Source organism: Arabidopsis lyrata (assembly GCF_000004255.2).
Source record: "Arabidopsis lyrata subsp. lyrata unplaced genomic scaffold ARALYscaffold_6, whole genome shotgun sequence".
NCBI classification, from domain to species: Eukaryota; Viridiplantae; Streptophyta; class Magnoliopsida; order Brassicales; family Brassicaceae; genus Arabidopsis; species Arabidopsis lyrata.
The window spans coordinates 3,213,883-3,237,931 of NW_003302550.1; the positions used below are offsets into that span (position 1 = coordinate 3,213,883).

A 24,049-nucleotide genomic window follows, 5' to 3' on the forward strand; every position below is an offset into this window, starting at 1 on the left:
TGTTTGATCTCCAGTCAACCTATATGGAACAGGATTCTCAGAAAACAAACATACGATTCCTACATTGTTATAGTTTGACTTCTATAACAATCTCTCATAGCCCGAGCTGATCTACAATTTCAACTGTCCAATATCAAAACCACAATCGGATGGTAAACGAAAACGAAAGCAAATCTAGCAATTTAGATTCGATCGAGATAACGCAGATCACGAATCGAGAAACATCCAGAGAAATCATCAAAATACTAACCGGAGAGATGAGCCGGATTCTTGACTTTCTTCGCTAGACCACCACCGGATGCGGCGGAGGAAGCGTCGGCGACAATTTCCTTGACCAAAAAGACGAATGCGAAACCTCCTTCGCCGAGCTGCCTGACGATCCTGAACCGATTCTCATTGATCCAGACGTCACCTCCACCGTTGACGGCGTCGTAAAGCGCGTTCAATCCCGAAAACGAACAGCCCATGCTCACGAATCACACTACGCACAGTCTCCTCTTGACCAACGAATCGATCCGATCTAAAGATTACAAAATTCGTTGATCCTTCAGATTCGCATTATTCGAGATCTCGAATTTTCCCTTCTCTCTCTGTTTCAATTATATGGGAGTCCAGAGATTTGGAGTTGAAGCATTCATGTCAGCTTATACGATACAGGCACACAATTCCGTGTTTTTCACTAATTAATTAATTCATTAAATTAATCTGCGTTTAGCTAATTGGTTTGGGTAAATAAACATAACGCTAATAGAATAATTTAATTTTCACGAGAAAAAGTCGTACCAAAAAGACATTCAGTTTATAATCCGCATTTTAGTCATCATGTAATATGAAACTTATATAACAATTATTAATTAGGTCACAAGTCACAACAACAACAACAACAAAAATACGTAAAAGGTAGAGATTTGACTGACCAAATACATTAAAACTTCATAAAAATACAAAAACAAATAAATTCATTATTCAAACTTGCATAATTAACAGAACAAAATCCTAATTGTTTTGCCAAAATGCAAGAATTGTTTGATCGGTAAGAAACTTAGAGACTGGTTTAATCCGATCAGAACGAAGAACCAATAATATATTTCTTAGTCAACGAACCATAGATACAGGATCCAATTAACGAACAGCTCTCGTTCGTCCTCACGAATCAAATCTGTATTTAAAAAATCAACGACCAGGATTCATCAATTCCTCGGCGGCGCGTGGAGAACACCGTCAGTGGCCGTTTTCGGCAACAGAACTAGGCTCCGCTGGCTGTTGCTGCGTTATACAATGTATGTTTCCTCCAGCAAGAACAATCTCTCTTGCATTCTCGATTCCCACAACCTTAAAAAAAAAGTCAGAAGAAGAAAAATCAGAACCTTTTCTTTTTGTTTTGATTTATGAAACAGAGATGGTTTAAATACCGAGTGATGAGGAAATGTCTCCGAGAGGACACGAATTGCTTCTTTATCACGTATTGGATCACCGAATTGTGGAGCGATTATTCCTCCATTGGCGATGTAGAAGTTCACATACGATGCTGCGAGTCTTGTCCCTGCAAGTCTTGGTATAGCTTCACCGTCCTGCAACAATGAATATCCAACATTATCAAATCGCTTTCAGAAACAACTTCTGAGTTTGAGTTTTTCCAGTCAGTATTCGTTACCTGAGTGATTCCAGACGATTCTTCTTCTGTCATATAAAGGGGTCCCGGAATGTGAAGTTTAATGACTTGAATCTTCCTTCCACAAGCATCAATCGAATTCGACAAAACCGAAAGAGCTTCTACAGACCTTTCGTAGTGAGGATCACTTTCATCATCTGTCCAAGACAATAACACAACTCCCGGTCTAGCGAAGCAGCACATGTTGTCAATGTGACCGTTTGTGTCCTCATCACCTGAAAATCATTAAATTTGTATAAGATTAGCAAGTATTTCTTGCGAGTTAAGCGATGGCAATTCTAATTGATAGAGCAAGTGGAGTACCATAAAGACCACGAGGAAGCCATATAAATGTTTTTACTCCCAGATACTTCTTTAGTTCTTCCTCTATTTGCTCTTTACTCATATGAGGGTTTCGGTTTTTGTTCAGGAGACACTCTTCTGTAACAAGGCAGGTTCCTGAAAGCAGAATAAGCAAAGCAACAAAGTGGAATTGTGAACAATAATAAACTCAGAGGGTCTGTTTTTTGCAAGTTATAGAGTTATAAATTCCCAGTGAAATGTATGCAAACCTTCCCCGTCTACATGGATGCTGCCTCCTTCAAGAATCATCGTATGTTGAAATATTGGAATCCGTTCCAAAGCGAGAATCTGATGAATAAGTGAAGAAAAAGCAAATCAATATTTGAAAATGCTTATGAGAGAGATATGAAACCGATGATGATTACTAGAAGGTTTGTTTCTCCAAAATACCTTTCGTGAAACTAGAAGGTCATGACTCCAATCATTGTAACAGCCATCATTAGCTCCTGCCATGGGAAAAGTGTGTCAAGCATGGACACAAATAGTGGAGAATGGAAAAAGGTTTCCAAATCCTTACCTCCCCAGGCATTGAAATTCCAGTCGATCCCAGCAATGTTTTGGTTAAGAGAACTGAGCTTTAATGGTCTTTTACGCACAATGAACTGTGAAAAAAGAGAGCGGTAACAACAGAATGTTAGAAAGCTTTGTAAGATAAAGAAAAAGGAGAAGCTAAAGAACTCAACTCACAGTTGGTCCAGAGTCGCGGAACCAAGAATCATTCATGCTCATCTCAACAACTCTTATATCCTCTGGAAGCTGTTTCCTTGCATTTTCCCACTAATGCAAACACAATCATGTAAGCCAAAAAAAGAGAGAGACTACTAGGTACATCTGTATGTAGAAAACTCAAAGATGTTTCCTTATTTAAGGTATGATTCAAAACAAACCTGAGCAGGGCTTGCGCAGACAGTTACAGGCTCGAACTTTGAGATGGCCTTTGCAACATCTGCAAACACTCGTTGTGCGGGTAAAGCGTTGTGCCGCCAGTTATCTTGCCGTTCCTGCAGCCATTTTATGTCAGAATAGATCCAAAATCACAAAAGCGGTTTGAGGTTAGAATTAACACTGTTTGATTCATACAAACAGTGATTAAACAAATCGAAACATAATCATATGGTCTAAACAAAGAACCTAATGTTTTTTAAGTTCTGCTTTGGTTGCAGAATCTGTAACAAATAAATATTTCAATGTAAGAGATCTCATCTCCAATCATAGCTATGCGCTAACTCGAAATATAGAAGCAAAACCTCCAGAATAATCAAAATTCATCGGAAACTCTAAAAAACGAACCCAGAAACAGAGAAATCATCAAACAAACGCAAGACAGAAATTCGAACAATGATAAATTGCGAGCAGGAAAAAAATCGAAATCGAAGTCTGAACAGCGAGATTCAGTTCTCCAGAATCGCCGTCGAGTATCACTTCCAACGAACAAACATGGAAAAAAGAAAGAGGAAGAGAGATAGAGAATTACAGGCCAACCGATCCAAGTTTGAGCATGAGGTTCCCATTCCGCCGGCATGTAGTAGCCGTGTTCCACCGGCGATTCTCGTGACTCCTCCATTTTTTACGATGTTTTTGTGAGAGAAGTCAGAGATGGTTTTACTGATGCAAAATGCGTATTGATTCCGAATACCTTTTTTTTTTTTCTGACCCACATAAATATGTTTTCTTACAGTTGGACCCCATCACCTTTTTTACTATTCGACTGAAACTTTTTATTCTCACTTATACGAACCACGACCCCACTTCTAGTGGCGAGCGGAATCAGAATCTAGAAGCAAGTAGAATCGGAATCCTAAACCCAATCTAGTGGTGGTGAATGTGAATCACGACATAAGTTGTTGAAACAAGTTGTATAATGGTGGGGCATGTTCTGGTTTTAATGGCCACTGTTTGTTTTCTTCGCATGTCATCCTAATATCAATTTTCCTCCCAGACATAAAATTTATTAAAAGAATTTATGTTATTGGAAACGAAAAAAATAATTGTTCACCCCCGTTTGCTATCTCACCCTTTACGAAAGTAATAAAACTAAAACAAAATTGATCACCATAATAACGATGTAGTAGACAATCAACAGTAGTCAGTACATATTAACTAATTCAGACAGCATTGTAAATAACGATGTAATAACCAAACAATGGCAAGGAGACAAGATTAAGCACTAACACCCAAAACACGTAGATAAGGACGTGATTAAATAAACGCCATCTAGACTAAACACCAACCAGATGAAAACATAAAGACTTATGATTTTAAATTTTACAATCGCTACGATATCAAAAACTTAAAATTGTGCAAAGTAATATCCGATGCCGTAAAATCTCATGATATTCATTACCCATCAAAAGCACAACAGTTCACATTCTAGTTTCTAATCAGATTACAGAAGTTGCTAGCTCCTTAATATCGTCAGAGACTTGTTCGTAGTCTGTCTTTAACTTTTCAAGCTCTTCTGCAGTTAAGTCTCCTTTTGCCGGTTTAAGCATGACCAAGACACAACATGTTGGTCGTTTCGTTGCCCCGGCCTGCGCGAGATCCTGAATTTCATTAAAAATAAAAAGTCTTAGCACCACAAAACAGATTGATTGATAAGAAATTAGAATCAAGAAAGAACATTGGCTTACTTCTTTGGATGGAACGTATACGTAAGGGACACCAGCCTCCTCACACAAGATTGGAAGATGAGTAATCACATCAATGGGCGATATGTTTCCAGCTATAACACACAATCTGCAATAGTCACAAAGAACAAATCTCATCAAATTCGATGCAACACTCAAAACATAAAAGAATTTTTTAGTTTGCAAAGAAGAAAGAAGCAACAAATGTGGGTTGAAATCAGGCCCGCAAATCAAAGAACCAATAAGGAACTCAGAGAGGGCACAGACATTTCAAATCCATGATTCAGTTTCCGTGCACAGTACCATGCTACATTCATTCTGTTTAATCCAGAGCATCGGCTTAATTGTACACGGATTTCACAACAGTTAATCAAACAGCTTGACATTAGTAGACATAAACCCTACTAAAGAAACATAAACATCAATAAAAACAGAGAATGTAGATCTAAACCAGGCCGTCTCATCACAAAAAAAAAATCAGAGATGGCAGACATGTCGATCTGCGGTAGCTCAGTTTCCGTGCACAGTACCATGCTTCCTTCATTTGATTTAATCCAGAGCATCGGCTTAATTGTACACGTAGTATTTCAAAATCTACTAAACAAATAGCTAATTCCCTAGTAAAATACCAAAGACAGAACACCATAAAAATCATATAAGAAGATGAAATCCTTTTATCAAACATTATCACAAAGACAAGACAGAGAATGTGGATCTAAACCAGGCCGTCTAATCAGGGAAAATCAGAGATGGCAGACATGTCGATCCATAGTTCAGTTTCCGTGTACAGTACCATGCTACATTCATTACTTTAATCCAGAGCATCGGCTTATTTGTACACGGATTCAACATCAAACAAGCAATTTGCAACACAATACAATCACAAAGCACACTCAACCATGAGAATAAATAAGAAAAGACTAACCCTTTCTGGCCACGTCTTATGCTCTTAACCACTTCTTTAACTCCTCTCTTCAAACATTTCTTCCCAGCAGCTAGCAAAAATTAGAGGGCAATACACGAACATGAGCTACTAATCAATAGAAAAAGAGTTTTCACTCGAACTCAAGCGAGCTCGGGGGTGAGACTGGTACCTTTTTGAATGAGTTTGAATGTTCTCTTCTGGAGTTTTTTGCCGGCAAGAGGTTTAGCGATAGGAGCAAGAGAAATTGCGAACTTCTTCTTCTCCTTTTGAATCGACTTCTCTGCTTCGGTATCGCTTCCCATATTTAGCTAGAGCTTATTCCAGTTAAAAAAAAAATGGCGGAAGAGGTGTGGCGGAAATATCTAGGGTTTATGCCGTTCGTTACAAGACCATGAGATGTTAGGGTTTTATACAAGTGCTTGACCAGATGAAATATAGGAACCCTAATTCCATATGGGCTTGTTAAGAAGGTAAAGTGGTTACATATGACGGCCCAATTCTTTGGGCCTTTATATATATTTTTCTTTTTTTTTCCCTCAGGGCCTTTATATAGTTTCTAAAGTTTGCAACATTCATTGAGTTGTTTTTTTTTTTTTTGGTAGGAAACATTCATTGAGTTGGTTAGCTTGAAATCAGATTTTATTGGCTTTTCATACTTGAGAATACTTAAGATAGTGAATGTTATTTAATCACATTCTCATACGAGCTTTTGTATCGGATTCTCAGAGGAACGACTGTATAACAACAACTTCACTAATTTCACAAGTAATTTTGCTTTATCCATGACATCTATATTACCAAAAAGTAGTATGATATTGTTATCAAAACGTGTTTTAACTTGCTTGAGGAAAGTAGAAGCAACTAACAAAAAGCCATAAGCGGAGATTGATGTTTGGAGCTTGAGTGTCATTGTCGTGTTAATAAGTAAAGTAGGAATCATGGGGATGAATGAAGATTGATGTTTGCGTTTATAAGTAAGTGTTTACAATTAACAATGTGGGTTTCATACAGTTGAAAAGAAACTACACAATGAACTTACCACACAAAACAAAACAATGGAAAATCCAAAAAGCAGCTCAACGCATGGCAGCAGAGTTAACACCGTTTGGAGTGAATTGATTCTAGTTTTTCAAGTCCAAACACACAGAAATCAGGGTGAGGGAACAAGAACAAGTACCCACATATTTCATTCTTGCTTCACCACTGATACATCGCCTATCACAATAGGAGATGTCAACACTGCAATTGAATTTCACTGGTCAAAAGAAAGCAAATTTAGATGCCAACTTCTATATCACCTACAAAAGCATAAAATTTGCATTGTTACAACAACAGAGGAGAATCTAGATTTGATTTATACCATGGCATAAAGAGAAATCTTGCATGTTGGAAGAAAAGCAAGAATCTAGACTTTTTGATACATGAAACAAAACACACCACTTTATCCTGACCATTGTTTGGTCAGACCAAGAAAGGAACCTACCTACAAGAATCTGAACTTGTTTTCAATTTGTCCAACGCCAAATCCACTTAATAAACATAAAGGTCAAGCTAAGGCTTATCAGTCAACTACATACTCAAAGAAACAAGCAATTCACTTAAACAAACTAAAGAGGTCGAATTCTCACCAGAAACAACTGTCTCCTCTTTATCTGCTCTTAAGAACACAAAATCCTCAAGTATGCCAGAAAAATAATCTGACTTGACTCTGTTTTCCCTCACTTTTTTCAAAAACCAAAAAAATTGAAGCCAATAACAAAGATAAAGAGGCAAACGCTGGATGCAGAGGTTTATCGATCTATTCATGCTTTTTCAATATTTATATATTCGTTCCCAGGAAGAGATCGATGAACCGCTGCCTCCAGCGACTCTCACTCTTTTTCCAACTAAACTCCAAAAAAAATGGCAAAGAAACATAAAATTTCCCGAATCGGAGGAAACAAAACATATCAGATCTGAAAAATCAACGGTCAAAATCAAGTAATAAATAGCTGGATCTTTATCAATCAAATGGACAAAAACATACACATGCATCTGTAGCAAAACTGGGACAAAGAGAATCAGAGATTTCCAATGTCAAATTTATGAATCCAACAAAGAAAAAAGGAAACAAAGTGATGAAAGTATTAAACCAGGAATCTGACCAGATACCATTTGTGATTTTGTGATTTGCCTACTACATACATCTCTTCTCTCTCTATCTCCTAATATATGTAACAAACTTTATAGATCAGGTTTTCTTCTAGAACTACTACATTATAGTATGATAGACCTGAGTTGATGCATAATATATGACTCTGTAATTTAATATTATGTTATAACTCAATTTATACTAATTACCACTAGGTTAAATGCCACATACAACTATTTCCGCAACACACAGATTAGTGACAAACGATTTTTATCAGTGTATATACAAAACCACGACTATAATTGAAAAAGAGATTTTGCATCCATAATCTTCAAAGAAAATATATTTTTGATTTTTTGTTCAAACAAATATGAAAATCTAACTCAAAATCTAGTATACAAACATTACGAGAATATATTGGACTAGAGAGTTTTACTTTATTTGGTACATCTTGTAGAGAGGTGTGATTTATTTGATTCATATTTATAACTACCAAAATGAATTTATACTCTCATAAAATAATTTCCAAAACTTTTTACTAGTAACATAATTATTAAATTTGAATAACACCATATTTGTTAGGACTTTTATAAATCATTTATTCAATAACAAGTGATTTGAAATGATTTTTTAAGCAAATTTCATGTGCAATAACATAAGTAAAAACATTTAAGAATCATTGTTTGAATAACATGTAAACATGAATAACATGCTAAAAAATAAAAAGAAGAATAACATGTGATTTGAAAATAAATCAAATCTTCCAAAATACTTAATTCAATACATCCCCTAAAGAACTGATTAACCAGTGGACTAAAGAACTCCACGCCTTTAAAGCGGATGATTCATTTGTTCAAAACCAAACAGAAAAAACACTGGGCTGAAACGGGTCGTGTCTGCTCCAAACCAAAGCCCATTTCACATTGTCTTAAAATAAAGGAAATTATATCTTACGCGCCGTCAATCACTTTGGGAAAAAGTGAAACTCACGCGCTTATTTCTGGTCTTATGTTTTTTTGCCCTAATCGACTTCTGCGTAGAGAAACCGAAAAAGGGAGAGAGAAAATCCGCCGATAAGATATCCGTACAACCCGACCGACTTCACGTCTCCGATCTCGCCGTTACTCGGTCTCGAGTTTCTGTCAACTCGCCGTCGTTGATATCCCACCGTTTCGATCCTCGGTAAAGTCTATCTCTGTTTTCTATCATTGTTCTTCATCTTTTAACTTCGCGGTCTAGATCTTCCATTAATTTGATCGTCGTTTTGAATTCTGATTCTGTAGAGATACGATGGATCCGATGGATATAGTTGGAAAATCAAAGGAAGATGCTTCGCTTCCTAAAGGTTCGGTCTCGTTTCCTTCTTTGGATCGATCTCTGTATTACTTAATTTTTGGTTCTGTCAATTTCTGTGTTAAATTGAATAGATTTTGTGAACCTAGGATTATGCAATCAATGTTATAGTAACTTCACCTAACTTTTCATTTTTCTTAGCTAAAAGATATGTTTGTTCTTTGTGAAATTTCAGCTACCATGACGAAAATTATAAAGGAGATGTTACCCGCAGATGTTCGTGTTGCTAGAGATGCTCAAGATCTATTGATTGAGTGTTGCGTAGGTAAGATTTAGTCTTGAGATTAATGCATTCGATCATTGTTTCAAATTTGCTTATCTCATTACTTATGATGGTCAATTTGTTTAAAACATTATCGCAGAGTTCATAAATCTTATATCCTCGGAGGCTAACGAAGTATGTAACAAAGAGGATAAACGAACAATCGCCCCTGAGCACGTACTCAAAGCTTTACAGGTTTGGTCTTAGTGTCTTACATTCAGTTGGATTTATCTATGTGAGATATATACATGTATTGTAATCGTGATTTTTGTTCATGACATGAAACACAGGTTCTTGGCTTTGGGGAATACGTCGAAGAAGTCTATGCCGCTTATGAGCAACATAAATATGAAACCATGGTAATAATCCATTACACAACATCATCTTCTCCTAATTTACAAACAATCTAGACTTGAATAAAATTCTAATCAGTTTCGTTTGTGTTTTTGCAATTTTGCAGCAAGATTCACAGAGAAGCGTGAAGATGAACAGCGGAGCAGAGATGACGGAAGAAGAAGCAGCAGCGGAACAACAGAGAATGTTTGCCGAAGCTCGAGCAAGAATGAATGGAGGTGTTTCAGTTCCTCAACCAGAGCAACTAGAAGAAACCCAGCAAACAAGTCTACAAAGCTAATCAACAAAATTTTTTAACATTATCCTTTTGACTTGTTTTTTTCTTTTTTTCTAGCATTTCTCTGTAAAGTGCAAAATTCGTCGCGTCTTGGTGTTGATATGCTCTTTACATTTTTTTTTAACTTAGATTTGTGTTTTTCCTTTAAATCACTTTGGTGATTCAGATGTAATTAGTAAGGTTTGTCTTGAATCTTAGCAACTAGCTTCATTTGAATCCAAATTCTCTAAATTATGTTCTAACTTCATTAATCTTGAAGTCATGAATCGATTTGTAGACTGATCACCAAATGGATCAAATCTGGATACCTTTGTTTGTACAGAGCCAATATTGAAGCATCCAAACCGGAGAAACTAACCCGGTTTCTTTTCCCAAACCAAGCAATTAATCCACGAGCTAGAGGAGAAGTTGGACCACTCTTGGATGTCTAATCAATTGTTTAATTTATTAGTTAAGTGTAATTTTGGTTAGGCAAAGAAGAATGGATTTTACTCTCTCGCCGACATTATGCGGACTTCTTCTTTGTCAAACACACACACTTCGTTCTTGACTTTCAAAGCTTTTTATTTTATCCGGTACATAAGTAATCTAATTATTTATATAAGTAGATAATTTTTTAATTTTTTTACGTAATCAGAATCTCACAATATTTTTAATTTAATTTTATAAAAAAGTATTTGAGCACTTTTATTCATTAATATTAGAATTATTCTTCTAGAAAAACTTTTTTTTACTAAAAATTTATAAAGAGCTGATTATTGTTTCATCAGTTTAATAAAGTTTTGCTGTTTCAGCTCGATTATAAAATGCAGTTTAATATACAAAGCTTAGTGTTAATAATGCAATAATTAATTACAATCTGATTTAGTTTTGCTTTGGTTCTATTTTTAAGGTCATTAAATAAAATTTTGGTATAATTCCAATTCCACCGCTGCGACGAGAGAGGAGCACAGAGATCTCTCGTTTCGTTTTTCCCGGAAAATCTGGGGAAAAATAATAAGCAAAATTTTCCATCGATTCTCTGAGAAAATTCGACTCTCTAGTCCACGAGTTTTTTTTCACCTCTCTCTTTTCGTTAATCTCTCTCAACGCCTCTTCACCATTTCCTTGTATTCACTTTTTTCTCCTCTTTTTTTTCTTTTTTTTTTTGAATCTCTCCTCCTTCACCGTTCCGATTTCTTGTTCCTCTACTTGATGATGCAATTTTGATCAGATCTAGTGTAGTATAGGTAGGATTTTCCCAGAGAGTTATGTTTATGGATCGAGAGAGACGGAGTTCTGGTCGTAATGGGACTCCTGAATATAGCAACGGCAAATTCCGCGATGATAATGGTTATGGATTCATAGATCGATTGGAAAATTGCCGTGAGAAGAGTCCTTCTAGATCGAAGATCCTTCGGATCCCGTCGCCGACCTCGTCTCCTCCACCTTCTAGTTCTTCTCCGCCATTTCATGGTTCCAATTCGCCTGACCGTGGATACATCGAACACCGCATCTCCAAGTTTGATACTCTCGCCGGCATTGCCATCAAATACGGTGTTGAGGTATAATTCTTTCTCTTCAGCTAACGATTCATCCCCAAAATTGAGAATATATGACTTTGCTTAAGGTTGTTGAGTAATATTGACATACAACGGTATTTTTAATTAGAGATAAAGGTAGAATTAATGGTACTGGTAAAAAGCATTCAGATTTTTTTTGTTTGTGTTGGAATTGACGAATGATGAAGAACACATGCGGAAAAGGTTAATTGTCAGAGAGAGCTGGATTATTTGAGATTGTTTAAGCTTTGCTTTTGATGCTGGATTTTTATTCCTAATCGTTGTTCTGAATTTTTTTTCTTGTTCTCTTGTGTCCTGAAACTTTGTACTTCAGGTTGCAGATGTGAAAAGGATGAATAACCTTGTTACTGATCTTCAAATGTTTGCTCTCAAGTCTCTTCAGATTCCGTTACCTGGGAGACATCCTCCTTCTCCATGTTTATCTAATGGCTCCTTAAACCATGGGTACTTAAAAGCTTCTTTATCCTGGTTCTAATACCTTTAAAATGAATGATTTAACATATGCTATCTTTACTTTGCAAGGATACAACTTAAGGTGTTGCTTCTTACTTTTTATCTGTTTCTGATACCCATGTTTTCTCAGTTTTAGAAGTATTTTGAGTTTATCGTTAAGCCGAAAATCCACTTCCTCAAGTCTCGTCCCCTTAAGCTCTCTGGGGGATTGAGACGCAAACAACTAAAGTCTTTGGTTGTGGTAGACTGAAACTGCATAATATCATTATCGAGTAATCCTCTTTTCATGGCTCTAATACGTGGAATCTTATTTGCAGAGAGGGATGTTCATGCCACGAACCGGAATCACCAAACCATTGCGACCAGGAAGTGTTTGACTCATTTCAGTCTCTGAGATTGAAATCTTCGGAAAAGAAAGTTTCTCCAGCCATGTACTCATTGCAAGGTTATTACGGGCTAAAACCTGCAGATAGAACAGTTTCTGATGGAGGATGCTTGGAGATGGGAAATTACAAAACGGAATCTTCTCATCATCTCTTTAACAATGGTGATAACGGATATCTCAGACCTTTCCCATCCACAAATACTCCCTTGAATCACCACAGGAAATCAAGAAGCTTGGTCAATGCGCTTATCGAAGAGGTTAACCAATCACCCGATAATAATACTCAAGAACCAAACTCCGATAAGTTTATGAGAAGACGCCAAAAATCTGAGGCCGATTTTTCATCCCGGACTCCAGAACTTGTGTTGAAAGAAGAGAACAGTAGCAGCAATGGCGGGTTTTTATCAATAGCCGGAAAAGGCTTAGCTTTGAGATCGAAAGCTTCAAGCAGAACCAATCTAGCAGCAGAATCTGAGACCGGTAACTTCAATCCAGTGCCAATGAACTTGATGGATGCTCCAGTTGCAGACAGCTTTAGCAGTGTAAGAAAATCGTCGAGTGCATCGAGTCTACAAGATCCAGATGGTAACAGCAATAACGGTTCGTTGTCTCTATGGCCAACTTCAAAGTGGAGCTTGAAACCTGATTTGCTTACACCAGCGGCTATTACAAGCTCCATCTTTGATGGATTACCAAAGCCTTTAACAGGACGGAGAAATAAAACGGCTCTGGACTAAAAAAGGTCAGTTTCTGGTTATTTTAACTACCTTGTTCATTTTTTGGGGACTATTCAAATCAATTGTCAAAAGAAGCTATTTAGCTTAAGGCGGAGTAAATACAAAAGTAAAGAGATTAGAGAAAAAAAATTGGAAGGAAGGAAGAAAGAAAAACTTCCAAAAATTGAAATTTATAAAGAAGCTTCTGATGATGTAATGATTGGGTCTTTTTTTTTTTTTGTAAGTTTATATTCTGTACCATTTTCTGGGTGCGGTTGTATCGACAAAATCTGTAGCGTAGTTTTACTTTTATTTTTAATTAATGATACATTGTCACAACACATACTAAAATGTATTTTCTATGCATTCATTTAATAATGCTTTTATTAAAGTACAAAGGCTCATTCATTCAACCACAACTCGAATTGAGCCAAAATGAAACTGTTCTTTATGCTTTTTATTGATTGAACCATTTGTTTACTATAAAGTTTCTCTCAAATCATTGTCTGTGTGATTGAAGAAGAAAGAATATTGCTTTCCAGACGAAGTCGGGTTGTGCTGTCGAATCATTTGACTAAATACCGACGCACAGTGTGAACCTGTTTGCTCCACCGCTATGAAAATCCTGAAAATTTTAGCCTTCTCAGACTTTTTTTTTCCATTGGCAATTTCTTTTCCTTGTTTGTCATGTTTTACTTGGCAGTTACTAGTAATTATTATCCAGCCTAATTTAAATCAATATGGGTCAGTTTTTCTACGAGGAGGTCTAAGGAATCAAATTCTCTCAAGAATCAACAATAAAATGTTAATCCAACAATCTACAAAAAAGTTGCAAGTGTTTAACAAAATGAAACATCTAACCAGACTTGAATAATGGACCTCATCGACTATATGTCTATATCAAAAAGGCATGATACGTAAATAGACAGTCCCCGTCATCGCTGCTTCTGCCACCACCGATGCTTCCATTGCCGCTCACGCTATCGACATTACCACCGCTACTGCTACCAACGTGTCATTAGCCAGCCGCTACTATCACTGTTTCCACTTGCATAGATTTTCTTGTGATGGCCGTAATAGTGGTGCAGCAATGGTCAAAAGGATGGCTTAACACGTTCGTAGCAGAAGCTGTGGTGATTTTGGCTGTCGCTGTAAAAAAAGAATAAGCACAACTGGTAACATATGTTGTATTTATTGAGATTCAAGTTCGAATCTTTTTCCTCACAATTAGAAACAGAGTTGTTTTATATTTTCCCTTAAAACAATGGAACGAAATATACACTTTTTTGGGCAACATGGAATACAATTATGCTTATAATCTACTTTTTAATTCATGTATAAAACATTAGTTATTGAAATCACTTTTTACTTTCTAAAATATTCTTCACATTAGTTATACGGTTTAACCAGTTTAGGCTCTTCGTTGCTATTTTACGAACATACTATCTAAAAAAAAAAAACTCTGTGCCTTAATATTCACCAGACATCTGTGATCTATAAGATTCCAATCTTCCATTTTCATTAGGCTCATCACTCATGTCTTATTTTCAGCTCAATGCTTTTTATTCAACATCATTTTAACCAGAAAAAAAAGCTCAAACGAGTATTTGTTTACTAAATGGTGAATCTTCCACACACTGTGCCTTTCAAAGAGAGAATGCGTAAGAAAAACCTAACCTGCAGACTTCAGAGAACCAATCATAAGCTTCTAAGCCTGACTTAGTTCCCAATCACTTTGGAACTCTCCGGTTCCACAAAATTTCCCAATACCCTGAAACAAGCACCCAAAAAACTTGAGATTGTTGCTAGTTAATTGAAGCCTAAGTATATGTACATGAACTTGTGTTGCATATATGCTCTCAGACAGAGATCTGTAGTGAACCAAAAATCTCCGGGCTGAACCGAGCCCAGTCGGAGCAGATTATTAAACTTTGAAGTAACATCTCAATTCTCAGATAAGCCCGGTTCTCGAATACACACTTCGTCTATAGAAATAAATTGTCAAAGACTAGTCTTTACCTCGAGATTTACGCCTAAACTTGGTCCAACCAGGACGTTCATCTCTACAACTCCGGGTCTAAACGTGTAAACCTAGCAAGAGATAATGCAGCTGAATGTTTTATGTACTCGGATTTGAACTCAACATACAACATCAGGTAACCAGATATAGAAAGACCAAAGAGATCTGTAGACAACATAGAGATCAGGCAGATCAAGAAACTAAATCATTTTTCAGAATGCTGGTTAAGTTGTTTTTTTCTGGAGATCCTTTTGCATGTTTCCTTTGAAAAGGATATGAGATTTATGGGAGCTGGAAACCTTATAGATTGAACTAGCAGCCATAGACAAGTTTGGTTTAAAAGAATAAAAGATATATATTTCAAGACACATAGATGAACCAATAGTCCAATACCTCAATTCCTCAACAAACTTCTGATAAGCAGTGCGCAAGATATCGATACGAATATTCTTGTAAAACCGGCACCATGGAGTCGCAATTGTTTAGAAATGCATGTGTCATTGTTCCTGCTAAGGCTTTCAGGGTAGACAACCTACGTTATGCACAGAAGAGACATTTTGTCAGAAACAACAATGCAGAAACTTAAGTCAATTAGAAAGAATGGCATCATCGCCTCACTATACGTTGGAGAAAGCAGTGATACAGTGGTTTAACAATATGAGCTCTTTTACAGTAATCCCGTAGTGACTTTCGCCATAAACAAAAAGAAACACTAGATAGGTCTCCATTTAGGGAACCAATAATAAGAACATATTGACAGATTTGCACCTAATAATTTGGAACTTCTCATTGCCTCACTATTGTAACTACCTTAGAACCTAACTATTTCTGTGTGCAGACACTACACTTATTAGATGTGCATTTTTAAAAATCGTGTTTCAGATACCAGTAAAGAATTTTTTTAGTTAGATGGTTCTTATCAGAAAAAGATTGCACCCAATATATTAGGACTTAAAAGCTTGACATTCCTTCAACGAGAAAAAGCTGTGTATGGTTATTGGCCTAATTACAAGATCTGAGGAACAGAAGTACTAACCAAATTAGAAACTAGGGGATATACTGTGAAGAATAGGATCCGGTGATACATTCGTCAGGAACAATTACAATATATAGCAATATCCTGACAATAGTCTGCAGAGTTTTGAACTTTTGATGCCTCTGGATGTGAATATACCGCCAAAAAGGTCCTTCATGGAAGAGAATGCAGGTTCTCTATTTCGAACTGATTGATAACAATCCAGAAATAAGAAAATCAGAGACAAAGAAGCGAAAAAAAGAGAGAACACTAGCAGCTTGCTAATCAAAGTGTAAAAGAATAATCATTACCTTAACTTCAGGATGGCCTCCACCGAGCCGCGGAAGGTAAGTCTGGCCGAGACGGAAGCATCTGCGGAGCAATATTACCTTGAATGGCAAATTAAAACGTTAAACATTGCAGTGAAACGCATAGGATCACCCAATTGCATCCCTATGCGGCTAAAAGCAGATCAATTGATATAGATCGTCTCACCTGAAATCGTAGGGCCACCTTGTAAGTTATTAGCAGCAAGCTGATAGCTCATTGTCCCCGAAGGTGGTCTTTCTGGAGGTTGCTGAAAGAAACCTGTCGTTGCAAATAAAAAGACCAATATCAACAAAAGGAGAATCATAACCAACTGAAGTAGCATAATGCCCGCAAGCAGACGTGTATATGAACAAACAGACATACTAAGGCTTGAGATGTCTCTTGCATATGCATACCGTCGGTAACTGTAAGAGAGCCTGGAAATGGGTTTCTTCCACTTATCCAGGCTCCATATTGAGTATCTGCATTACATCCATTTGAAGGCATCCGCCATGCTTCCTCATTCATATGTCGTCGCCCCTCAACTGGCTGGGAAGGAAAAGGGTAAGGATGTGGAAAGGAGGACCGCTGGGGTTCTGATTGAACAATCAGACATTGAAGCGGAAAATGGCTGGATGGTGCTGGGGCGAGATTCCTAATCATAGGTCTCTGAAGAAAAGATGTATTGATTGGTCGAAGTTGTTGGTTCTGTGAAGACGCTTCATGTTTAAAAAGCACCGGAGCAAAACAAGATGACTGCGGTATTAAATATTCAGATTTTACACCCCCATCAGCATGCCTTCCATGTGCACTGTTTACGGGCACTTGGACAATTTGATTACTCTGCATAAGCAAAAGTACGGGAAAATGTAACTTGAGAAATTACAAGATAACTAAATAAAGAAATCACAGAAATCAGAGGGCTTACAGTGGCAATGCTAAAATGATCCCGCTGCATAGATATCTGGTATTCATGTTGCAATAATGGATATGCTGGGGGAGCGAATCCTGGTTGAAGTGGTAATGAAGGATGGCTAGGCATGGACGGTCGAGTTATTGATGATGGTGGTAGAGCTATAGATTGTGCAGGTGCCAATGCAGCTTCTGGTGGAGGTAAACAATGCTCGGAGGGAGGTGGCACTGGTGGCAGCTGTGGTGGAGATGATGGGGGTGGGGGGGAAGAAGGAGGTAGAGGAGGGGGAGATGGAGGCGATTCGTGAGGTAGAGGAGGAGAACCCGCTGGAAAAGAAGGAAGCTCAGTTGCACAGGTTGCAGCCGGTGAGTCCTCCTTCGCTTCAATCCCACAGACATCATCATTCAGCTGACAAGACGCATCTTTCATTTCAAGCCCACCATTGACATCCACTACACAGTGAGGTTTATCACTCGAACTACCATGTGCCTCTAACTTGCCTAAAGCATGGACTGGCTCTTCCATATGTGTGTGTTTAACTTCCTGTGATGTGCTTGGAAGATCCTCATCTTCTTCATCATCTCCAAAAGTGTGAGAAGATAAATACCCCGGTAGCTGAAAACTTGCATTGCTGCAGAAAAAACTCGTTTACATATAAATCAATAGACAATAACACTCTTCAGAACCGCACTTAAACTGTCTTTAACCATTCAGCATTATAAATATCCCACTAAACCCATCAACTATGTCAAATCTGAAAAATTGAACTATAGAACAAGATAAGCGTAATGCATACCTCCCATACTCGTCGACAAACATCCCTTCCATGTCCCTTAGAGGATCATCTACAGCACGCTCAGATCTAGAAGGACGCCGTAGGGAAAACCCAACGGTTTTATCATCACCAGAAGCACCAAGATCACCAATATAACGACGCAAAAGAGAATCTGGGAAAATCTTCCTCTTAAGCCACAACCTCAACACCTAGCAGGAACAAGAGATTCACTGACTCTGAACAACAAAAACATGAGACTGTCCTCGAAACGAACAAAAAGTAAAAGGAACCTTGCGACATTGATGACGATTTTCACGAGCACCAGTCCCTGGAGGAGCAGCAGCACCTAGAAGGCGTGGAAGGGCTGCCTGAACAGTAGGAATATACGAAGAGCCGGCTCTACCTAAAGAAGATTCACAAGCACCATGAACAATCACTTCAGTCTTATTAGTTACCCAAAAGACAAACAACGATATTCTCTTTGACTGCAGACAGAAATACAACAATAAGAGAAAATTTTCGTGAGCACCTCAGGACCAAGGTTTACCTTTTTGGCTATGGGAACACTGGATGATCGAATCAAGAAGAAAGAACAGGTCCACTTTTCGGGGAAAATGAGGCTCAATTTCCAACTTTCGAATGAGAAGTTCCACAACCTACAAAACACGATAAAAAAATTTCCCCATCAAAAGCTGTAGTTGGTTTTGTCAAAAAATTTAATTAAGTTACTACACAAACAGGAATTTTGAGCCGGCAAAGGTACATTACTAAATTGATTCTTCATTTGCAGTCTATTCCTAAGTTTATCATAGAAAATTCTGGCTGGCAGCCTTAAAAAGGAAGAAACCACAGAAAGAAGAAAAGTGTTGAGCTAAGGAAACACAATTTAACTCACCTCACTAGCAATCCCATACTTGGCACAATCAATTGCCAGGCGTGTTGCACGTCTAATACTTTCCTTAGTTCTGGATAAAGTCTCTATCATTCCCTCAAAAGTATCTCGAGTTATCGCAGCCTCAGTGGCACCACTCAGTGAACCACCACCTGACCTATGCCCTGAACTAAACCTTCTCTCTTCATTCTCTTCAGTCCCAGCTTGGCTACTTGATGAGGACTGGCGGCCATGATTTGACAGAGTCGAATCTTCTTGATGTTCCAGAGCAACAATCAGCATGGCATCGCCAGCAGAAGATGAAACATTTTGAACCATGAAAGGGCTTTGGCTCGGCTGCATTGAATCGATGGTAAGGGAATTATGGTCTAGATTCACAAACGGTGAAGTATGTGAATGTGCTTGTTTTCTTTTTGCTTGGGCAGCTGCAATTAGATCCTTCATAGATGATGAAGAATCTGGCATCCCAAAACTGATCAATGGGGCGCTTCCATTTTCTTGATTGACATCAATCCTGTGATAACAAAAAACACATAAGACTATAACCTCCAAGCAAAATACGAACATATCAATGACATAGGAAAAGACAAAAAAATATACACGTCAGCAGACAAGTTCACAGAAGTGTCCCTTGACACATCAACATCGTCCAGACGACTGCGAGTTGCAACTTTCGGAGTGCCTGTTGGCTTTTCCCCAAAAGCTGGTTTGCTTCTCTGATTTGCTGTCTGAGAATGAGAAGAGCTTACTCTATCAGAACCAGCCGCTGCGTCCTTGGAAGAATCACCTTGATATTTTTTTGGCATCCCCGCACCAGAGACTTTTGCAATTTTATTCTGTCCTGCCACCAGCTCCTTAGTTGAAAACAACTGAGGGGACTTCTTAGGAGATCTCAAGATCTGCTTGACATTCTGTGGAGGTAACTTGATGACTGGTTTTCCCATAGAGGAGCTGTTTGAAGGGCCCTCCACGCTATCTGGCATTCCTGCACCAGAGACTTTTGCAGTTTTATTTTGTCCTGTCACCTGTTTCATAAATGAATCCAGCTGATAGGAATTCTTAGGAGATCTCAAGATCCGCTTGATATTCTTTGGGAGCAACGCCTTGACAGGTTTTCCCATAGGCGAGTTATACCCTTCCACCCTATCAGGTAGTGCAAGTGAAGCATCCTTGCTATGTTTATACAGAGGTACTTTCCCTGTTTTCGCACTTTCTGCAGATCCAGCTAATAGCTTTGCTTTAATAGAAGTATTATGGGACGCATTAGTACTTTTAGGACCATCAGTAGAAGCTAAATTAGCTTTGGGAATATCGGTATGTCCTCCATGCACTGGAGTCTTTGGGTCTTCATCATCATCATCATCGTCATAGATACATACCGACCTCCGTCTCTTCGGCAGCTGAGCAGCTTGAACCTTCACATCGCTATCAGAAGATGAACTTATCTTCTGTTGGTGATTTGTCCTCTCTTTAACGAGAGACCCAGAAAAAGAGGAAACACTTGTGTGCTCCACTGTCTGTTTCCGGCGCTTTGTATAAGCGACCATGTCCTTATCAAATTGATTTTTTCCTCCCAGGGCACTTATCCCTAACACAATCTCACGCTTTAGAATTGATACAACGCCAGTAGAATCAGAACCTTCAGCCTTGCCTTCACCAACAGGAAGAAGACGGTTGCTCTCACATTGCTTTTGATCTTTCGCATCTTCAGAACGTGGCCTCTTAGCAGCACGTTTACTTTCATCTGCTCCTGATGCAGACTTTCCTAGTTCACTTTCAAATCTCTTTTTCTTCACAGGTTTCTCTTTCAGCAATTCTTTTGGCTTTTTAGAACTGGCAATGTTATCAAAAGATTCTTTTCTACTACTATGATCTTGTCCCTTTTTACTGCCCTTTAATTTCTGATTAGGACCAAGGAGATGATTGTCTGTAGCAGCTCGACTATCAGGTACACTTTTGGCTCTAAACTCATCTTTATTCGAGTCACCTGTTATCTTCCTGATTATCCTCTGATCATTGACCGAATTCTTTCCAGTACCATCACTATGGTCAGTGCAAGTGACACCGTCAATTTTATCAACAACTGCTACCATTAAAATAGGGTCAGGTGATCCATGCTCCAGTGGCTCACTACTTGGGGATGTGGTTCTGTTATTTGATTTCGATAGATTCTGATCTCCTATATCAGGCTTTTTCTCTGCACCATTATTTTCAACTAATTTACCGAGACAAGGATCCGCCCTAGAATCAAACTTATCAGATTTTCCATCACTACTAGCTTGATTCAATATCTTAGGCTTCGTCACACTAGGTTCAACAGCATTCAAAAGAGCCTCATTGCCTACTATATCTGACTTGTGATTCTGCGCCTCTTCAAACGCAACAGAGATTTCCTCCACGGCTTGTGAAAAGTACTTGACTGTTTTACCTTGACATCTTGCTAATAGTTTATTCTTTGCCTCGCTAGTGAAGGGTTGAATATCAGGTGGCGCAACAAAACCTCTGCATTAGAGGAAGATAACTTGGTCACAACTAATGTTGAGTAAACAAAATCACACTCCAATAACAAGGAAAAACAAAGAAGAGTTGTTGTCATCAGGGAGGGAACTGCCTGATTACAATTGACTAGACAAAAAATGCATTATAGCTTTCTGGGTCATGATAAAAAACATCTGGCAACTAACAGTAAACAGAGAAGAGGCCGGCTTACATTTCCTGTGTTCCGAAAAACTGAACAAAGTGTTTCTTTGGGTCTGGTGCTTGATTCCAATCTTCAGGCTGGCCGATCTGAAACGCAAAACCAATTAGTTGACAGTCAAAATGAACAATCCCACGCAGTTCAATCAACAGTTAAAAGCACATCAAACAAATTCAATGCTCTGAACATAAGAGATATACTACTGGCTCCAAACTTCACTCAATTTCAGCACAAAAAAGAGTTTGCTTTGGCCTCATTACAAAAGCCTACTAAGGTGAGACATTCAAGGAGGAAACGCAGCGTTGAATGTCTATGAAGAGGCAAACAAGAATATTTGCAAGACCAAAACGAAAAATCAGGATCATGAATCAAAGCGTCATGAAGCCGAGAGAGTGCAGGACACATACCTTAGCAGGCCAAGCAGGGAAGCCTTTGACTTTAGCAAGAACGAGATCACCCAATCTCAGCGCTCCTATGGCCATGGCTTTGTTCGCTCCTCTTTTACGCCCAGGAGCCATTGGCTAACCTGGCTACGAAACCCTAATCTTCAGCTCAGATAGAAACACCGAACAGAATCACCAATTCCAAACAAAACCCGAGAATCAATAAGAAACTCCAACTCTTCAACGGCAAAAAATTTCCCACACCCGTCGTAGAGAAACTGGACCGTAACGAGTGATGGCGAGGAAACGAGTGAGATGAAGGAGTTGAATCGGTTGAGAAAGAAAGAAAGTGGAAGAGTGACGGTGAGATTTAGGGCAAAAAGGTGAGAACTTTCGCCGGAAAGATGACGCGACAGAGAGACTTGTTTACTCTCTCTCGTCGCCGCTTTTTTCCTCTCCCTCCCCTTTTAACTATTACAGTATCATCATCATATACGTTTTGAGGAGATCATTAAATTTATTTCCATTAAATTTATTTATATAGGACCCCAAAATTTCAAAATAATTAAATTTTCTCCGTAATCCTTTTTCTTCTAGTGTATAACTAGGAGAAGACGGAGGTTCTGACGCGTCATTATGTTTTCTTTAAACTGTTTTATGCACTCTCACAAGTCCCAACTTCTAGATGGGCTTCTCATGAGCTAAAACCCTATTTTCTTTAGTTGGGCCGTTCAAACAAAATGAAATGTGATGAGAACAAAAAAAAAAGCGGATTGTATAAATTGAAACTTAACGTCAGTGATTTCCCATTTTTGCTAGCAAGTTAACGTCAAATTATTAATTTCCATTTTCACTGATAGTATTAGTAGCTTCAAATTAATTTTGATTTAGTATTTACCTCACCTTGTCACCATCGTAAAGTCACATCAAGGTGTTTCAAGAAAGTATATTGCTGTAATTTAATTGGTGAGATCATCAAAGTTACTGTAGATAAATGTGTCGTCAGATTCAGAGATATTGGATCATAAAACACGTTATAGAATTTGTTTAATTATGATTTACGAATAGAATATTCATATAGAATCATAAATTTATGAACTGACTTCAGGTGTGTATGATATATGTTCGTTAAAAACAAATTAAACATGGTTTATGTGATATTAATACAAACTATCAGTACCATCTTAATCTATAGAAGGATTCTTGGTAAAATTAAAAAAAAAAAAAAAAACTTTCTTTAAAAAAAAATAAAAAACAAAAAATTTGAACTCTTTTTCTTCACTAAAATTTTTGAAAATGGCTTTGAACCTATGGCAAATGCCTATGTTGCCATGAGATAGAGACGGGTCTGCAAACTATTGTTGATACATATTGAAGAAGAGACATCAACCAAGAAAATCGACATAAAAAGTATATATATATATATATATATATATATATATTGTCTCCTCTGCAACTCCTTTGATGAGACTCTTCAACTTCTATTCTTCGATTGTGTTTTTTCTATTGAAGTTTGGTCTTTCTTTTCATCTAAAGCTCATGTTTCTTCTCCAATTCTTTTGGAACATGGTTTTAGATGGATGAAAGATCCATGCCACAACAAAAACATATCACCGATTATCAAGCTTTTCTTCCAAACCTCTATCTACTCGATTTGGAAATAAAGAAACTCTAGACTTCACTCTCAATTTTCTCGTCTTTCGACGAGTTTGATATTGGATATTCAGAATACTCTTAGGTGTAAGCTTGACCCTCTCTCTAGGGCGCAATGCTCCAACCTAGTCTCTCTTATCTACTTGGTTTGACATTTTCCAAGCTTAGTTTGGTAAATAGATAAGGTCTGTAAGCTTTGTATTTTATGATTTGGTTTCTCCTTTGTAATTTGGTATTATTAATGGAAATTTCTTTTGGAAAAAAAAAAAAAAAAAAAAACTTACCGCAGAGGACTTTTATTTATTTATAATGAAATAAATGGTCCCTAAAAG

General features: G+C 37.8%; 6 protein-coding genes and 1 long non-coding RNA gene across 9 annotated transcripts in view; 2 read left to right on the plus strand and 5 right to left on the minus strand.

Annotated features, from left to right (window-relative positions):
• LOC9309412 (probable serine/threonine-protein kinase DDB_G0291350) overlaps positions 1-678 on the minus strand; it is a 2,535-nt gene extending 1,857 nt beyond the window's left edge. Inside the window, exon 1 of one of the 2 annotated variants that reach the window (XM_021021142.1) lies at positions 251-678. In XM_021021142.1, the coding sequence (XP_020876801.1) occupies positions 251-467 (217 nt within the window). In that variant the 5' untranslated portion in view covers positions 468-678. The remainder of the gene's footprint in view (positions 1-250) is intronic. The other variant, XM_021021141.1, reaches the window with a different exon arrangement.
• Positions 679-907: 229 nt separating this feature from the next.
• On the minus strand, positions 908-3,656 carry LOC9309413 (agmatine deiminase). The gene is made up of 10 exons (XM_002873299.2): positions 3,489-3,656; positions 2,902-3,015; positions 2,702-2,791; positions 2,532-2,616; positions 2,405-2,460; positions 2,224-2,302; positions 1,976-2,110; positions 1,655-1,887; positions 1,413-1,571; positions 908-1,332 (listed from the first exon to the last, which is right to left on the minus strand). The coding sequence occupies exons 1-10, from the start codon at positions 3,576-3,578 to the stop codon at positions 1,222-1,224; spliced, it is 1,152 nt and encodes a 383-aa protein (XP_002873345.1). The 5' UTR covers positions 3,579-3,656; the 3' UTR covers positions 908-1,221.
• A 557-nt stretch (positions 3,657-4,213) lies between these two features.
• On the minus strand, positions 4,214-5,980 carry LOC9309414 (H/ACA ribonucleoprotein complex subunit 2-like protein). The gene is made up of 4 exons (XM_002873300.2): positions 5,736-5,980; positions 5,567-5,636; positions 4,645-4,750; positions 4,214-4,557 (listed from the first exon to the last, which is right to left on the minus strand). Exons 1-4 carry the CDS (start codon positions 5,866-5,868, stop codon positions 4,396-4,398), a joined length of 471 nt encoding a protein of 156 aa, XP_002873346.1. The 5' UTR covers positions 5,869-5,980; the 3' UTR covers positions 4,214-4,395.
• A 531-nt stretch (positions 5,981-6,511) lies between these two features.
• LOC110227896 lies at positions 6,512-8,042 on the minus strand. Its single transcript, XR_002331562.1, has 2 exons — positions 6,927-8,042; positions 6,512-6,821 (listed from the first exon to the last, which is right to left on the minus strand). It is a non-coding gene; the product is annotated as an uncharacterized LOC110227896 (long non-coding RNA).
• Positions 8,043-8,672: 630 nt separating this feature from the next.
• LOC9309415 (protein Dr1 homolog) lies at positions 8,673-10,185 on the plus strand. Its single transcript, XM_021020111.1, has 6 exons — positions 8,673-8,879; positions 8,981-9,042; positions 9,226-9,315; positions 9,413-9,507; positions 9,603-9,671; positions 9,773-10,185. Exons 2-6 carry the CDS (start codon positions 8,988-8,990, stop codon positions 9,944-9,946), a joined length of 483 nt encoding a protein of 160 aa, XP_020875770.1. The 5' UTR covers positions 8,673-8,879; positions 8,981-8,987; the 3' UTR covers positions 9,947-10,185.
• A 630-nt stretch (positions 10,186-10,815) lies between these two features.
• Positions 10,816-13,472, plus strand: LOC9307382. Its single transcript, XM_021023860.1, has 3 exons — positions 10,816-11,487; positions 11,819-11,949; positions 12,276-13,472. Exons 1-3 carry the CDS (start codon positions 11,194-11,196, stop codon positions 13,078-13,080), a joined length of 1,230 nt encoding a protein of 409 aa, XP_020879519.1. The 5' UTR covers positions 10,816-11,193; the 3' UTR covers positions 13,081-13,472.
• Positions 13,473-13,824: 352 nt separating this feature from the next.
• On the minus strand, positions 13,825-22,556 carry LOC9307383 (protein HUA2-LIKE 1). Of its 2 annotated transcripts, none has more exons than XM_021023858.1 (16): positions 22,089-22,556; positions 21,694-21,770; positions 19,584-21,485; positions 18,987-19,497; positions 18,639-18,747; positions 18,382-18,494; positions 18,113-18,300; positions 17,332-17,947; positions 16,820-17,246; positions 16,590-16,682; positions 16,406-16,483; positions 16,116-16,301; positions 15,473-15,611; positions 15,079-15,150; positions 14,737-14,830; positions 13,825-14,208 (listed from the first exon to the last, which is right to left on the minus strand). In XM_021023858.1, the coding sequence occupies exons 1-11, from the start codon at positions 22,197-22,199 to the stop codon at positions 16,413-16,415; spliced, it is 4,218 nt and encodes a 1,405-aa protein (XP_020879517.1). In that variant the 5' UTR covers positions 22,200-22,556; the 3' UTR covers positions 13,825-14,208; positions 14,737-14,830; positions 15,079-15,150; positions 15,473-15,611; positions 16,116-16,301; positions 16,406-16,412. The 2 variants fall into 2 exon arrangements, with proteins under 2 accessions (XP_020879517.1, XP_020879518.1); XM_021023859.1 differs by having other exon boundaries at positions 16,788-17,246.
• Positions 22,557-24,049: the final 1,493 nt, after the last annotated feature.